Genomic DNA, 18,032 nt, shown 5'->3' with positions numbered 1-18,032 from the left:
AAGGGGAACAAGGGAAAAGGAAAAAAATATGAGAAAATGTAAAAATGGAATTAAAGTGTTTGAAGGTGGGGAGGGGAGGAGGGGGTGAAGGGAGGGTGGGGACAAGGGGAAAAAATGAGACCCAAGACCTGGCATGTAAAGGTACAAGATCCCAGTAATGAATGTAACTGTACTGTCTATCTAGAATGTACCAATAAATTCAATTAAAAATAAATTATAATTGGTCCTTTAATAATATTTTTATGTGATCCTGATGTGAGAAACACTACTGCCCTCTGGAGATCAATCAGCCCTTCAGCTCAACTCAGCAAGTATGAATTCATAAGCTACTTGCACCAGGCCCTGGGAATGCCACAGAGTGCCAACCAAACAACCTGTGAGCCTGCGGTCACCTCTCAGGGTGCTGACTGCTGTGACAGGGGAGCATAGGCGCTGTTCCTAAAACACATTGGAGAAGCCCAGAAGTCTCCTGGGCTGAGAGAGTGAGCCAAAACTCTTCATGGGCCCTATGCCACTGACACTCATTGAGAGTGTGTGGTGTGTCACATCCTTCTCATTGTTAGAAAGTAATGTCTCCTTCCCAAAAGTATAAAAAATCATAACTATCTTTGCTATGATGGGACAAGAAACGCGGTAGACAGTACTGTACCAAAATAAGCTTGGTCTACATATTCCACATCACAGTTCTGTGTTTTGCAGCAGTAAGAATTACAAGATTACTGGTGTCATCTGATATGCTCTTCCGGCTCCAAGAAAGGGTAGAGCTAGAGAAGGGAAGAGATGTGGGAAAATGAGGTTTCCTATCCCATGCTACAGCCTCACAGTGTTCCCACTAGGCAGTCTGTGCCTCCCATTTGAAACAGTCCCCGATAGAAGGACATAGGCTATGGCATAGGAAATGAATTTAACATGCAGCCTGGCTCCCAGAGTGAGTGACATCTGGTGTCCTCCATGTTCCTTCAATGCAGGGAGAAAAGTCACTGAAGCAGAGCCGTGACGAAAACCAGCTCAGTATTGTGTAGAGAAGTCCTGAGCTCCCTAGGTGGAAGTGGACAGGTAAACTCAAGCTGGAGCTAAAAGTCTAAATAGATATCTCAAAAGGTTAAGAAAACAGGGGCATTTCGAGTAACAGAATTCTAAAACCTGGAGGAAAATCTTTCCATGTTCATCCTTCACCACTAATTTTCTGATTCCCATAGTGAAGATGCCCCTGCTTTTAAGAGCAGTTAGCTGATTGGTGGCTGGTCCTAACTGCTACAAACTCCTTCCTTGCTAAGATTGAATTGATATCCCCAAAAACATACTCCTGCACCGTGATTTGGTCCTCTGGATGCTTGCCCAGTGGAACCAGAACAAGAACAGATCAGTTCTTTAAGAATTGGAACACCACCGCACTTCATTTCCCTTCTCCTAATTAAAAGCTCCTGGTTCCTTCAACAGGTCTCTGTACAATGTGGTTTCTGGAATTCTCCCATCACTCTGGCGGCCTCTAATGAACCTATAGCAGGTCCCTGCAGCCAAGGACAGGGATGTAGCAGCACAATCGAGCAAGATCCTGTGCCCAGTGCTAGAGGTCAAGCTCAAGGGCCAGTGTAAGTCTAGACTTGGTGATCCCAGTGTGGCATCAAGAAGAGGGCGAGGTGCTGATTCAGTTGAGGGGTCCATGAGGTTTACTGCTCCAAACTAGGACCTGGGCTTTCCCAAAGTCCATGCAATTTTCAGCCTCTACCTGGTGACTTCAAAGCAGTATTCTGTTGGGATCAGCTAGCCGTGAGGTGCTTTTCTAGTAACCCATTAACAGTGTTAAAGTACTGGAGGGTGCGGAAGGTCAGTGCTTACTTACAGGCTACAGCCAATTCAAGGCAATGTCCATCATAATGTCTGGCTTGCTCTTATACTTGGGTTCTCTTAAATTTCCTAGTGCGAGAGAAGGAGTAGAATTACCCTAGCATACTTAGAATTGCACAGAATCCAGAGCCCATTATAACTATGTCCTGGAGCATGAACTCTACTTGAGAAGGTCATTTGTCATGAACGTCCCAACAGGATAGAGAGATGAGGCCTCCATTAGTTTCTCTTGTGGGGGGGAACTCACCTTAGCTTAAAGTTAATTTACAAATTAGTCACTAGAATTTCCTGAGCTTTCTCAAAGGTGCTAGAGCCAAGACATATTTCTCTCTGTCCACATGGTACTGATATTCTGCACAGATTTATGGAGGCACAACTGACATACCATAAATTATACATATTTTAAATATACACTTTTGGGCCAGGCGTGGCAGTGCACACCTATAATCCCAGCACTTGAGAAACTGAGGCAAGAAGACTGCTTCAAGTTCAAGGCCATCCTGGGTTACACAGGGAGTTCAAGACCAGACTGAACTATGTAGTGAGATTCTGTCTCAAAATATGTATATATTTAGCACGCACAAGTTCCTAAGTTCAATCCCAGTGCTAAGTTTCTCTTACTGTAACAAAATACCTAAGATAATCAACTTTTTAAAAGGAGAGTCTGTTTTGGCTCACAGACTAGGAGGTCCAGCTCATGCTGGACTGACCCATTGCTCTAACAATACATCGTGGTGGGAACATGCGGCAGAGGAAACTGCTCACCTCAGAGCTGGTGGGTAGCAAAGAGAGATAAAGGGAGGAGCCAGGGTCCTAATTACCCCTTCCAGGATGTACTTCCAATGATGTAAGGTCCATCCACACAACCCCACTTCCTAAGGTTCTACCACCACCAACAGAGCACAGGTTCCAAGCCAAGCCTTCTGTACATGGATCTTTGCAGGACATTGGAAATTTAACCTACACCGTTCAGCTCCTAAAGGCTCATGTCCATCTCACAAGGCAAAATGCATTCAGTCCATCTCCCAGAGTGTACACTTTTTCGTAGGTGCTGGCAAGTGCATCTACCCAACATCATCATCAACAAAGCAAACATGCCCATCACCCCTGCATTTCCCTCATGGCCCTGAGTTGTTTAACTGGGAGTGGAGCCTTCACTTTTACAGTTATCTGGCTGCTTCGGGTGTAGCATTCCAAAAAGACAAGAGTATCTTGGATATTTATTGTGTCAACTGGTGTTATGCTAGCATGCTAAGTTGAGAGTCATCCACAATTCAAAAATCTTTCTAGGTTGGAAAGAAGTAGGAGAAGCAGATGCCACTCTCCAGGGAATGGGACACAGACCAGGAACACAAACTCAAGGCAGGAAAGAAAGGGAGAGTAACCAGGAAAGGATCTGAAGACAGAACAGTTAGAAGTAAGCACAGTCCTGATGGCCATTAGTCACTTGTAGCTCCTTGCCCGTCTCTTCCAGGGGCACCTATCAGAGAACAACCCCACTCTGGGACTGCTGTCATAATTCTCAAACTGATCATTTTAGAACATTCTAGTACACACACTATCCTCATATTTTTATTCATATGCATGTATTTCTATCTTGGGCATATGCTAAAATTGGCATCCATTGAGCAAAAATATTACACTGTACAGTTTGCATCAGTTTTATTATTTTAAACGTTAAATACAGGGAACTGGAGATATAGCTCAGGCTAAAGCACACGCTCACGTAGCATGAGGGAGGCCCTGTGTTTCAACCCAACAATCCATCCAAATTTTAAATTCAAAAAACATTTTAAGCCAGTATGGTGGTACACATCTATAACCCAGCTGCTTGGGAAACTGATGAAGGAGGCTTTCACATTTGAGGCCACCCTGGACAACTTAGTGAGCCCTTATCTCAAAATAGTAAAGAATTTTACAAAATTAAAGAAGAGATTTTTAAAACGCAGGAGATGTAGCTCAGTGGTAGAGCACTTACCTAGCAAACAAGAAGTCCTGGATCCCCAATAACACACACACACACACACACACACACACAAATTAATTACAAATTTTAAAATATAAAACTTTTAAACATAAGTAAAACCTAGGCAATCACTTGGAATAACAGAAGTTCTGCTTTTTCGCTTTTATAATCATTGATTATTTCTTCCTTACTTAAAATATGTAGTAGCACAGGGGTTGGAGACATGGACTGTGGCCAACACACTATCAAACAGTTCTGAACCTTCGGCACGGACTCTCACAATGAAAGCACATGGATCCAGGTACGGTGGCACACACCTGTGATCGCAGCCCTCTGGGAAGGTGAGGGAGGAGGATCACAAGTTTGAGCCTAGCCTGGGTAAATCAGTAACTTATCAATACCTGTCTCAAAATAAATATATTTTAAAGGGAGTGGATATGTAGCTCATTGTGTACACCCTGGGTTTAATCCCTGGTACCACAAAAAGCTAATTAGTTCAATGGTAAGAAGCCTTTCAGAATGAAAACATGTAGCTGAGGTCACATGTGTTAAGGGTAACTGTATCACTGAGGGTCTGTGGCATTAACTTCCAGGCAGAGCACAGGATAAGTCATTTCTAAATGTGCTAACTTGAAACTTAGTCCACAGCAGTTCTTTTTTTTGTTTTGTTTTGTTTTTGGTACTGGGGATCGCACTCAGGACCTTGTGCTTGCAAGGCAGGCATGGTGCCACTGAGCCAAATCCCCAGCCCAGCAATTCTTTTTTAATATGGACCATCATGAATGTTTAAAGGGAGAAGTATATAATCTCTGACATTGTTTAGAATTTCTGGCACATGTTGATAGCAAAATAAAGTATTTTTAAATTTTAAATTGACTTCTAATGGGTTCTGCTATTGCTTTTTTAACATGCCCTTATTTCCTGCTTGGGATTAGACCCCTTGTCCTGGCCTGCCCTTGGCCAACACAGCCTGTGGCTTATTAGGACAAGATTTCAGAGCTTCACTCCAAAGGAGAGAGAATACAGCTGGTCTGGCACTTGCCTCAGGTTCGCATGAACTGTCCTACTACACTTGTAATAGGGCCCAATCATAGAATAAACCACCTGCTATGAACTGCAGCTGTATTGTATCCCTAAGAATGACTTCCAGGGCAATGGTCTACATGTCTTCCAAGTCTCTCATAACCACTTTGACCAGGACAAAACTGGAGAGAGAGAGAGCCCTGAGGCACTAGAATAAATTCTTCACCCCTAGCTGGGTGCCAGGGAGGCCTTTACAACCATTATTTATCAGGCCTTGGGCCAATAAATCTATCAGCTCAACATCTCACCATCTTTTCATCACATGGGATTCTTTGCACTCACTCTATGTAACTTGCGATTACTTTTCATAAACAGAAAGAGTGCTTGGTTTGGAATGATTGTTTTCTCACCGTGAACTCATAGTAGGTTCTGAACTACCAAGTATCTCCTCCAGGCTCACCAATCTGTTTTATCGTACACAGCTACGATCTTACTAGGTCTAGAGCCAAGTTTGAAAAGCTGTGGCTAAGATGTGATACGTCTGCATGTCAATTCCCCACAATGAACATACCCATTTGCATTGCAAAGATATATCTCCTTGGTGAACCCCAGGAAGCCTTGGGAGTTACCTTTTGAGTCTGGTCTCCTGGGAATGTGGTCAGCCCTTCTCTCCTTCACCTTACCTGCTGGGAAGACTCAGCCACGAAGCTGGAACTGGGAAGGGGGGACATGCGCGATAGGTTTTCCCAAACTTTAGTGTGCGCACACAACATCAGAGAGCAAGTTAAGACTCAAATTCCAATTCCACGTCTTGGTGGGGCCCAGGATTCTGCATTTTAAGATAGGATTCTGCCCTTTCTATTCCTGGTGACACTGATGCTTCAACTTTGAGTAGCAAGAATACAGACCTGAAAGAAGACCTGAATCTGCTTCTTCTGGTGGGGCATGCTGAGAAATGTCAGGTAGACAGGAAAGGGAAGTTTTAAAAAAAGCTAGCCCTTTGATGGCCATATCGCCCCCATCAGTGGTAGAATAGGTAATATAGGACATCAAATACAGAAGATTGGTCAGAACTGGATTCAACTTCTGATTCTAGTATCTACTGGCTGTGTGACTTTGAGCAAGTCCCTAACCTCTCTGAGCTTTTCTTTCTTTATGTGAAGATGGGTATAGCAATACCTACATCTTGATATCTTTTAGACTTGGTACTATTGTTTCTGATTGAAATAGACTATTTTTTTAATTTAAGCAAGAAGAAAGACTCAAAGAAGTTCTGAAATCCCACTACTTTCAGAGTGGTTTTGAGGGTTAAATGAAATAAACTGTGTAAAGCAGTCAGCCCAGAGCCTGGCACTGCACTTGTGCTCAGTGGACATCAGCCTGGTCCTCCCAGCCCACCTGTCATCGGAGAGGTTGGGCCAGGGGGTCTCCAAGTTCAGCTGTCTTCCAGCAGCCTCTTACTGTCGGGAAGTTGACCATAGAAGAAATGCATGTGAGGACAAGGACACTTCCTGGATGGAAATACCCACCACTACATCGTCCAGGGCAGAAACAGCCTAAAAAAACAGAAAATCCTAAAACTTCTTTTGGGATTCCAGAAGAAACAGTGCTTGTCCCAGTCAAGCTGAGCTGGTGTCATACCTCCTTAGACTGTCAGACTTCCAAGTAGCAACTCCCTTTTATACAGAGCTTTGCAATTTTCAGAGATGCTTTTAGCTGTTCTCATTTTCTAATCTTCACAGGAAGCCTTTAGAGCCATGGTGATCATGCCCTGCCAGAGATATTATGCTAATCAGTTCCTCTGCTGGGTCGCTGCTCCTAGCCCAAAGGGTAGATGGCCTCCCAAGCTCACCTGCTTTCCCGGTAGCCCTGCTTGTGCCCTCACCCATTCAGCAAGGCCCCACTCAGTCCTCAGCCTGGGTTTTGTCATCTGTCAGAGTCAAGAGGGATGGAAGAGCAGCTACTGCTCAGTTCCTTGTATGGAAATGGTCAGTTATGGTCAGATAAATGCAAAGACAAGGTGTCTGCCTGGTGGGCAGCAAGCCCGGCCAAAACACATCCAAAGAGGGCTTCTTTGACAGTTCTGTCTCTGCGAGCTGCTCAAAACTGCTCAGCCTGATAAAAAACAGGAAGCAGCTCTTTAGGAAATAGCTCTTTAGCAAAGGGGAAGGCGACCAAGAGACAGAGGGAGCAGGAAGGTGGGAGGGATGAGGAAGAGACCATAAAAAGAATTGGTATGTGTTATGTACTTGTACCAGCTCCCCACAATGAATGCAATCATTATATACTGCATGCATGCACTAATAAAAAAGAAATCAACTTTCAAGATTTCCAGTGTCACACCTCCCATGACAAGGTGCACACACACCCCTCACCTCTGGCTGCGTTTCCAGTCACCTCAAATTCAAATCACACCATCAGATGCAAAAGAGCGAAGATGACCTCACTATGGCGGTGACTCGCCATTTGGTGTGAGCTAGGTTAAAAAAGCAAGTATTCCCAAATTTCCGAATCTGAGGATTATTCTGTAAAATGTAACAGACAGCTCACATCAGGTCATGTGGCATATCAACAAGTCTTGCCTCTGCACCTAGAAGTACCGAATTAAAGGCATAAATTCTAAGTTTACCGTGGTCATCCTCAACCAGTGCAAACATTGATGGAGGCAACCTGAATACTTTAATAAGCACTTATTTGCTCATTTTCTAAACAAACTGCTCAGGAATCTCTCAAATCCCTTTATTAAATTATTTCCATTTATAGCATCATTTGTCCTCCAGCACCCACCCCTCAGCTGTTATCAGACTAAAGGGGACACGTTCATGCAGGAGCCTGCCAGGGCTGATCCCACAGACTTGCACTGGCTAAAAGCCCAGCTGTCCCCAGTGGGCCTGCAGAAGCTCCTGTCTGTTTTCAAAAACAAGCTGGTTGACGTTGATTTCTTTAAAAGTTCTCAACTTTTTTATCACACCCCCCTCAGTTTTTCCCCTGTACACATATATGCATGATCTCCTGGACATTTTTAGCTTCTTTTATTTTTAATTGTGCTATTTTTTTAAAAATTTAATTCTCTTAATATGTGTTTGCAGTACATAACGATTATATTTATCCTGTGGAGTTGGTACAGGCACATAAAACATCTTTAATTCTTTTTACTTCCCTTCTCCTTCCATTCTTTCAACTTTTAGTCTCCTTCCCTTTTGCAAAAGATCTACAGTGGCACCTTGGTTCACGAACTCAGTTCTCTCTGTAATTCTGGTTGTAAACTGAACTGGATGAGAACCAAATGAAATTTCCCCACTAGGTCACCACTGAACCTAACCACTGAATTTGATTCAGTTCACGTCCAAGTCAGTTTGAAACCAGAATTATGGAGAGAACTGAGTTCGTGAACCAAGGTACCACTGTATCGTCTTGTTTCCTGCTATCTTTTATTTTGCTCTTCGATTTACTTATACTTTGAGTTTCTCATATAAGAGAAACCATGCAATATTGAAGCTGTGTATCTGATTTATTTCATTTAGGAACTTGTCATATTTTTATGTAAAGAATTTAAAAGGGGGACAAGGGTTTTAGCTCAGTGGTATAGGGCTTGTCTGGCACAATCAAGACCCTAGGTTCAATCCCCAAGGGCGGGGGAGAGATTTTTTTTTAAAATCCAGTAACAGCCAGGATTAATCTAGAAAAATCTATATTGTTGCCGGGTGTGGTGGTGCATGCCTGTAATCCCAGCACTTGGGAGGCTGAGGCGGGAGGATCACTGTGAGTTCAAGACCAGCCTGGGCTACAGAGTGAGTTCCAGGTCAGTCTCAACTACATAGTAAGACCCTGTCTCAAAAAACAAAAAGAAAAGAAAATGCATATTGTTGGCTGAATAATAGCCTCCCACAGTGTTCATAGTGCAATCCCCACAGCCTGGGAATGTGTTATCTGACATCACAAAGGGATTTTGCAGATAGAATTAAGGAGAGGAACCTTGAGATAGGTACAGCATCCTATTCTCCAGGTAGATCTAATGTCATCACGAGTCATCCAAGGGAGGCAGGGGGTCAGAATGGGCAAGATGCCATTGCAGGCTTTCAAGATGCAGGAAGGGGGCCATGAGCCTTTTCCCTGCTGTGGGCAGCCTCTAGACACTGGAGACGGCAAAGAAACGGAAAACTGGGACCAGTTTAGACATCTAATATCTGGAACTGTATGACAGTAAATTTATGTTGTTTGAAGTCACTGGGGTACCACAGGTTACCATAGGTAACTTGTTACAGCATTAGGAAACTGATACGTTGGTTTATTATTATAAACACTTTGTCCTTTTTTAGATCACATGTATATTCTTGTTGCTTACCTATGAGTTTCTAGCTCTAACAACCTCAAGGCCTCAGGTCAGCTTTTAATTCTTCTAAAACTGATAGTGGATCCTCTTTCTTTTATTAAAGGTAAATTTATTTATTGTTCCTACAAATACAAAACAAAATTAAGCAGGCCACTTGTTGAAAAGTGAAAACTTGAATGGGACACAGTGAGACTCAGTCTTGCCCTATTCCTCACCAGACCTGGGAAAGCACGTTACCCCCTCTAACCTCTTAGTTTCCCCACCCGTTCGAGTGGATTTAATAAATTCACTGGTTCTCAACCTTCTGGGCTGAGGAACATTTGAAAGTGATGAAAACTATGGACTTCCTAACAGAAATAAAATGCATGTGTGCCTACACACATGAATTTTGATCTTCCAGTTATTAATATTTCCTAGCCAAGCATCCACAGATCCAGATTAGGAGCCCCTAGGCTAAACTGGGCATGGTGGCGCACAACTGTAATCTCAGCACTTGGGAGGCTGAGGTGGGAGGATCACCGCGAATGTGGGGCCAGCCTGGGCTGAATAGTAAACACAAGACCCTGAGCTACATAGGGAGACCCTGCCTCAAAATTTTTTTATAAAAACCCTAGGTTAGATAGATTCTACATTCAAGTATATGAGGCCGTTGAAAAGGAAGAATTGAATACTATTTTGGCTCTTCATCCTGCCCGTAAGCACTATTCGTGTGTCATTTCTTATATTTGATTTTGAATGAAAATAATGCACAGAATAAGCTCCCTTCTTCTACTCACCTGGCACTCTTCTCTTACCTCATTGGGAGCCCTGTGCGCGGGCTGAAGAAATCACACAGCCCACAGCATCACAGACTGAAAGAGATCTTCAAGGTCTTGTGATTCGACTCTGCTTCTGGGGCCTGACTCTGTACAGCATCCTTGCCAGCAATTTATTCCGGGCCAAGCGTGGAGTACACCATGGCTCACACTGTATGTATTTACTTTGAGGTTTCAGGAGGTTTTTTGGTTTTGTTTACTTGGGGTTTTTGTGTGTGGGGGGGGTGCCTTTGTTTTGTTTTTTTGACAAATGTTCTCTCTATGTATGGATGTCCAGGCTGGCCAGGAACTCACAGTGATTCTCCTGCCTCAGCCTCCCAAGTGCTGGGATTCTAGGCATACATTGCCATGCCCAGATGTGGAGAAAACATTGTTAGGAAATGTTCTCTTTTTAATTTTCTTCCATTTCTTTGTCTTGTCATTTTCTTTTGCTGTGCTTATGATGCTAAGATTGCATACTACCCCTGAGCAACAGCCACAGCCCCCTTATCAGTCATTTTAAAGGTCATTTAACCCTGTCATTCTGTTATTACCTTTGTGGTAGTGACCTAACATTTTATGTAACACTTATCTGCAAAATTTGGGGAATTTATTACTTCAAATGAATGATAAATTATAATAACAAAAACAAGATACAGCCTAAATGCTGATGCAAATGGTAGAACATACAGCCCTTATATCCTCTGTCTCTGAAGAGTGTATAAGTGCACAGAAGAAGTGTAACTTTCTAAAAGAAAAATAAATGACGGTCCCTAATGTGTAGTACAAATATGAGTGAAAGCTAGTTTTGTTTTTTTGTTTGAAACAGACTCTTGCAATATAGTTCAGGCTGGCCTTAAATTCACTTTGTAGTACAGGCTGGCCTTGAACTCAGCGATCCTCCTGCCTCAGCCTCCTGCATGCTGAGATTACAGGTGTGTACCACCACACCCAGCTATGAAAGCTATTTTAAAACAAGCTAAAAGAAAACACTCAAAGGTTAAGAGTGATTATCTTTTGTGATGATATATTTCTTCTTTCTGCATTTTCTAAAATAAGAATGTTTCACTGGGAGACCATACACCACTCCCGAACATTCTTGAGAGAGAAACTGGCTACTTTGATTTGGGGGAATCTGAGACATCAAATGGAGGAGATGTTCTTTTAAGGTCAGGTGGCAACTTGGTGAGAGAATGAAAATCAGTGTTTCCAGTCCCTGCCTTTCTGAATTTGTCTATTTTGACTGAATCCAGCTGCCTCCCTACCTGCACTCACCCCACCTCTGACACACACAGACATAAATTAATGACATAAGACGATTTCCCCTGAGGACCTATGACTATCAGCTCCTGATATTCTGTAGGTGGTGGTGAACCATGTGTCCCACTTCACTGCCTTTTCCCTGTAGGTCTTGGTAGGGAGGAAACCAAGAGAATTTGAATGCTAACGAAGTTATTGCTAAAAAGCAGCACCCATGCCCAGGATGACTGGAACAGTGAGACGATCACAAGCCTAGATTATCTGAGACTGTGTTAACTCAGACCACATAAATACCAGGCCGGTTACTTCAACCTTGGACTCGGGGAATACTTTCATTTCAATGCTATCGCTCTGCAGGATTTTTTAAAGATTTGATGGCCCCGTTTGGACAGGACTGTGGAGAATGGGAAAGGTAAATTTGATAAGACCTCTCAAAACTGAAAACAGCATATCCTATGGCCCAGCAATTCCTCTTCTAGTCATATACCCTAGAGAACAATCCTGCATGGCTATAAGTAGACACGAGAAAGCATTTTAATTGCAGAAATGTTGGATTTTATAAAAAATCGTAAACTATCAAACATCTCTCGTTGTTAATGGAGAAATAAATGTCATATATTTATAGAGTGGAATCTTCCCAGCAGCTAAAAGTGGTGATGCATATAGTATATGAATCAATATGGATAGCTCTACATGTAGTTAAAAGAAAGAGCTCTTTGAGGCTTTAAAAGAAGTATCTGTGGTCTCGTCATTCCCATGAGGATAGACATTAAAATATGTCTAGGGGAAAGAGCAAGATCTAAAATGGTAGCTGAAGTAAAATCTCATTTCTATAAAAAATACACTTAAATTTTTTTTAAAATACACTTGATCCTAGCTCAAAGGCTAAGCAGCAATCTATAAAAATAAAAACTAAACAAACTACAGCTACCCATTTCAATAAGTGCAGACAAACACAATTACATAAGAACATTCTAGAAAGACATACATTTAAATCATCACCGCACTTCTTAGTCTCAGCAACCGTTTTATCTTCTAATATATTTATAGATATTTTAATATTTCAAAAAGAGCTAAAAAGAGAGTTCCCATAGCACCTCACCTCTGCCGCAGCTGTCAACCAAGCTGACTGATGTTAGGAGACTCTGTCCCAAAGCCCTCGCTCACCTTCCCAGCCCTTTGAGGGGCCACAGCAAGTCACAGGCAATGACTCCTCGCTTATGCAAGGAAACAGGTGTCAGAAGTGCCATTTCCGCAATGATGTGTGAAAGCGAAATATTTGGGAGTTTGGCACCAGCTGAGCCAACAGGAAAGAGGAAAGCAACTCCCACATTTCATACCTGTCAAAAACCACTGCGGAATAAGCCCGCTCGGCAAAGATGACATCCGCAGCCCAGAACTCCTCTGTGGCCTTCAGACCCCTGCCTTTGCCCTCGGAAGTGAAGACCTCCACGTTCTCCATGCTCCCTACTGTCATCTCAGGGTCTGTGCGGCCAGCTCAGTGGTTACTTCCTACTGTGCCGAGCCTCTTGTCCCTGCTGCTATTTCAGCACCTTCAGCATCCCAAAGAGCAGGACTATAAATGGACAGGCCACCTCCCCTTCCCCACCCTCCTCGGAGTCTGGGCCCTCACCTCCCCCTCCACCACTGTTCCTGGAGTCAGGGGTAGAGTGAGAAAGAGGACAGAGACCTGCAAACATTCTCCTTCATCTCCCAGCACAGTAGAAAATAGCTAAAGACTAGTGTGGTCCCACGATAGGGCCTGACAAGTTTGCAAAAGTTCCTTTGCGAGAAGCAACCCTCTGCCGGAGCTAAGCTCCACACTGCAGTCAGGCTCCACTTGAGTTGAGCACTTGGTCAGCAGGATATTTTTAGCAGCCAGATGCTTCTGTCTATCAAAAGCAGACAGCTGGAGGAGTCCAAGAAAAGAGGCAAGGTGATATTTGCTGCTCTGGGACGGCTCAGCTGTCAGGCTCACACTTCAAGTAAGATGGGCCTCTTACTCTACCCCTAGTGTCTCCCCGATGCAGGGGGGACACTTTGCAGGAAGAAGAGGCTAAACTGAGCCCTTTGGCATACAGGTAACCAAACCGTTTGGGTTCTCACAGTGAGAACCCCTCCTTCCCCATATAACCTAGGGCTCCCACAGCACCCCCACACCAAGGCACGGAGGTCTGAGAGGTTCTTAGCTTCACAGATGATGCAAGTGTACTAGATACAGGCTGGACACAGAGAATGAGCCCTTTGAAAATAACCCCTTCTCAATCTTTCTATCAGATTCCCTGAAACACATCCGATGCCAGGGGAATGGCAGTGTGCTCTGTCCTTCCTCCTACCCAGGAGCACTTTAGAGGCACAGTTGTAAAATCTCATTGAACTAAATGCCATTCTTCTTGGCCATCAAACAGAACTTACTATGGTTGAAAAGAAAGACACTTGCAGGTCTGGAGCTGTGGCTCACCTTCCACATAATACTGATACCTCTTGTCATGGTTCAAATGTGTTGCAAACTTCCAGTGCACAGTGTGAGAGAGTACATTTAAGTGGTGATTAGCTCATGAGGGCTTCACCTGGATCAATGCCATTATCAAGAGTTACTTACTTTGGCAGTGGGTTCCTGATGAAAGAATGAGCCCCCTGACCCGTGATGCCTTCAAAAAGGCTCTCAAAGAAATGCAGCTTCTCCATCTTGAACTTTGTGGCCTCCAGAACTATAAGCCAAAAACATTTTATTCATTATAAATTGCCCAGTCCTCGGTTTTATGTTACAGTGGTACAAATGCGCTAAGACATGTCTATTTACGGGGTATGCTGTGTCCTGGATCTTTATGGGTATGGTAGCTCATAAGCACTGCTTTCTGAGTTGAACAGACCTGACTCTGAATTCTAAGCTTGACACTACCATTTTTAGACAGAACATGCAAAACAAGGGCGATAAACAAGGGTGGACTGAAAGGAGAGTTAAACAAGGTAATATGTATAAGGACATGACACAGCACTTGGCACTTTATAAAATATTCATTAAATGATGGCTGCTTTACCCTGTCATATTACCCTCCCCAAAGTATCAGGATGTGCCACAAATTCTAGTGTGTCTTGAAACAACTAGCATCTCCCCAAATTCCTTTGACCCTTGGAAGCACATCCAAAAAATCCTTATATCTTAACTCTTAGACTACAAGAGCATATATCCTGGTTTTTAGGTCAGAATTCATAGACCACTGAAGCCAAAGAATCAGTGACTTCAGATGAATCTTGAAGAGCAAAACAGCTTAGAAATTTAACATTTAAACCTCAAGAAACATAAACATCACACACTTCCAAGAGAAAATGAACAGTAAGAAGGAGTTTTTCAATCCAGTGAATGCCCTGAATCCACAATGCTTGGAAACTCCAGACCCTGCCACTGTAATCTTGCCCTGGAAACCAGTGGCTCAGCCCAGCAGAGAATGGTTTGCTCTTCTCTGCCCTGGAACATGTGCAGCCCAAGCCACAGTCTTGGAAGAAATCTACCTACCCCAAGATCAGAAAGAGAGAGGAAGCACCAGCCCAAAGCGTCATTTTTTTCTATGAGCACCAACATTATCAGAACAGTAATTACTATATTATCAAAGTGTAGCAGGTGAACAATGGCTATCCAAAGACATGCAGGCCCAAATCCCCAGACTGTGACTATGTTGCTGGTGGACTGAACGTCTTCACCAGAACCCATGTTGACGTGGAATCCCCATGAGGTAATGAAGAAGGTGGAAACTCAGTCCAGTCTTGGTGTTTGGAGGTGGGGCCTGTGGAAAGTTGTTAAGGTTAAAGACAGACATAAAGATGGGGCCCTGATCCAATGGACCATGGCTTCATAAGAGGACAGAGAACTGCATGAAGATGCTCCACCTTGCCAGGTGGTGCCCTGTGCCACCTTCGGTCTCAAGCAAGGAGGCCCACTCTAGTTACAGCCACCTGATCTGGAATCCCCAGCCTTCAAAGCCATGAGTCAAATAAACTTACTCTTTATGAAGTATGCAGTCTGTGACATTCAGTGATAGCATCACAAAATGGGCTAACACGTGGCAAAAGGGACTTTGCAAATGTGATTAAATTAAGGACCCTGAGATGGGGGGATGATCCTGGATAATCCCTGTGGTACAGATGTACAAGGATCCTTGTAAGAGGGAGACAGGAGGACCAGGATCAGAGAAGGAGATACAAGAGTGGAAACAAGAGGGTAGGATATTTGGAGGTGCTATGTGGCTGATCTTAAAAATGGAGGAATGGATCACGAGCCAAGAAACTGAGGCACCCTCCAGAACCTGGTCTAGGCAAGGGTCCAGACTGTCACCAGGACACCCAGAGGGAGCACCACTTGGCCTTCACCTTAATTTCAGCCCTGTGAATCCCACTGCTGGCGTCTCACCTCCAGAACTGTAAGATGATGAGTTTATGTTTGTTTACGTTACTACATTTGTCATAATTTGTTACAGCAGCAATAAAAAGCTAGCTTATAAAGCATTAACACTTAGTCTCTTGTCACGGTAAATATTATGCAATATCTCTCTGCTACTCTGAAGTGAAATCGTGCATAATATAATTTACTAGCTGTTATACTTAAAAAAAATAACTATTAACCTGCCCTAATAAGATAAAATAAAAATTAATTTATTAATATATTAATTATGAATTAAGTATGTAAATGTGCTCATTAATCATATCCTTGGGAACAGCTACACATGCTAAAATGATAAAACTATAGGATATATAGAGAGAGAACTAACAATGAATAATATGAAATATGTTTTCTTTTTAAATTTTTACTAGCACATGTTTGCCATACATAATGATTACATTCATTGTGGAGAGCTGGGCCGTGTGTATCGCATTCTCAACTCTTTTTTCATCCCTTTCCCATCCCCTTTACCCTCCGTCCATCTCTTGATTCCCTTCCCATTTGCAAAACCTCTATCTTATTCTGGAGGCACAAATACCACATAGGACACTGCTGTCTGTGCCATGGCTTTCTGAAACCATGAATTACTCTCAGTGATGTTCTGAGCAAAAGAAAAGAATGACTTTCTTCAATTAACAAGAAATCACATTCCTAGAAAATGCAGTATGTATTAATACTTCACAAAAACTATCCGATGACCACATGCAAAACAGTATTCTAGATTCGGAAAATTATAAACAGGTTTTCACCTACCTGAAATGCATAGTTGGATACGGCCATTTCTGCAGGATGGGCGGATATTCTTCACTGGGTATGGCTGTTCTCTGTTTCCGAGGACTTCTAGAATCTCTGGCCAAGACAATGAGACAGGAGGTGTTGGCACTCGTTCTGGGGCTAGGGCTCCCTTGCCCTCATCTCGACACTAATCTGATATTAAAGTTTTGTGCCCATCCACCCTTGCCTTCCCTGGTTTCTGTTTGTTGTTGTTATTGTTGTTGCTGTTTTCCAGTGAGATCCAAACATTTCGTGATGGCCCTGGCCTTGACAACAACATACCGAAAGCACTCCCAATCATTGTGACAACCAAAAACTCTTTTCACGTTTCTGAAATGCTTCCTGCACAGTACAAGGGCTTCCATTCAGAACAGCTGGTCTTTTTCAGCAGGATAAACAAGGCAAGGGTTTTGAAAAGATTTTTTTAACTTGCCCTCTTGAGACGTTAAGTCAGAGAAGAAAAGAACATGAGAATTCTCTCCGATAGCACACATCTTCAAGTATGGAAGAAGAAACAGGTTCATTCTGCACTTCCTGAGAGGCCAAATGAGGAGTTTACCTGGACCCAAGTACATGACACCATGGTATGGTCGTTAAGATGGTAGACTTGAGCTTCACGGACCTTCACCATCACATTGCTGTAGATGAGCCCTCTACCACTCCAAGGGGTTGGAAACGTGTTCCTTTCCTAATGATCTCAACAGGCAGCCCGTCTCTTTCATTTGAGTGCCTGGAAAAAGAAAGGTGACCTTGAGCCCAAAAAGTACCTCATCCAGAGGAGGATCCTGAACGGGCAGATTCCACCTAAAGGGACACCACGAGTGACCAGCATGGACCAGTAAGTTCAGGATGTCCTTCTATCTACTTCTTTTTCAACACATTTCCTCCCACTCCACCTCCCCTCGACACCCACACACCTACTTAGAACATTACCGTGGCTACCCCAAACCTCAATCCCTTAACACAAGTTCAAGGCAATTGGTACAGCTAAACAAAGCTAATGCTGGGTCCTTTGTCATGCACAGCCGAAGTAGAATGTGACACGATGAGGCCAGGAGTAGGGGGCTGTAATGGAAAGTACTCTCAATATATTGGTCACAAGACTAGGCACAGGCTTTAAGTCTCTTCTTAATATAAGAAGGGGCTCCACTCCACCTGCATCTTGAGTAGAATATGCATCCAAATACCACACTGAAGCCTCAATTTCTGAATTGTAGCCTGGTATTTATATTATTATCCTGAGCCTTCAGCTAATAACCTAAGAAAGGCTTGAGAGTGACTGTGCCGCCCTCCCTTGGTTATGTTACAACTGGAGGAATATGTACAAATAAGCACGGAGATGGAGATGGAAAGCAAACCTATATAGTTTGGGATAAGTGTGAAATCACTGGGACAATTTGTGTGGCTGTATGAACCTTCCAGGCACTAATCTGCCAAACCCTGGAAAACTGCAGCGGTCCCCTGTTCAAACACCAAGTGGCCAGGTGGCTGAGCCACATGCTGGCAGGGATCGCCATCTAGTGGCCCATCACTGGAACTGCCGGATTTTAGCTCTAAATTTAGTCTTTTTTTTTTTTTTTTTTTTTTTTTTTTTTT

At 43.3% G+C, this 18,032-nt stretch overlaps 1 protein-coding gene across 8 annotated transcripts in view; it reads right to left on the bottom strand.

Moving 5' to 3' along the window:
- Positions 1 to 18,032, bottom strand: part of Smyd1 (SET and MYND domain containing 1) — a 48,213-nt gene that overhangs the window by 25,319 nt on the left and 4,862 nt on the right. For 4 of the 8 annotated variants that reach the window (XM_010625638.3, XM_010625640.3, XM_010625641.3 and 1 more), the window contains 3 exons: positions 16,996 to 17,166; positions 16,416 to 16,511; positions 13,827 to 13,935 (listed from right to left, as the gene is read on the bottom strand). In XM_010625638.3, coding sequence (XP_010623940.1) covers positions 13,827 to 13,935; positions 16,416 to 16,511; positions 16,996 to 17,011 — 221 coding nt within the window. In that variant the 5' untranslated portion in view covers positions 17,012 to 17,166. Of the gene's footprint in view, positions 1 to 12,564; positions 12,723 to 13,826; positions 13,936 to 16,415; positions 16,512 to 16,995; positions 17,167 to 18,032 lie in introns of those variants that run through there. The other 4 variants (XM_019207678.2, XM_019207679.2, XM_010625642.3 and 1 more) reach the window with 3 other exon arrangements.

Source organism: Fukomys damarensis, unplaced genomic scaffold, assembly GCF_012274545.1.
Source record: "Fukomys damarensis isolate Sample0158 unplaced genomic scaffold, DMR_v1.0_HiC HiC_scaffold_2, whole genome shotgun sequence".
NCBI lineage: Eukaryota > Metazoa > Chordata > Mammalia > Rodentia > Bathyergidae > Fukomys > Fukomys damarensis.
This window is presented reverse-complemented; position numbering and strand designations above follow the sequence as displayed.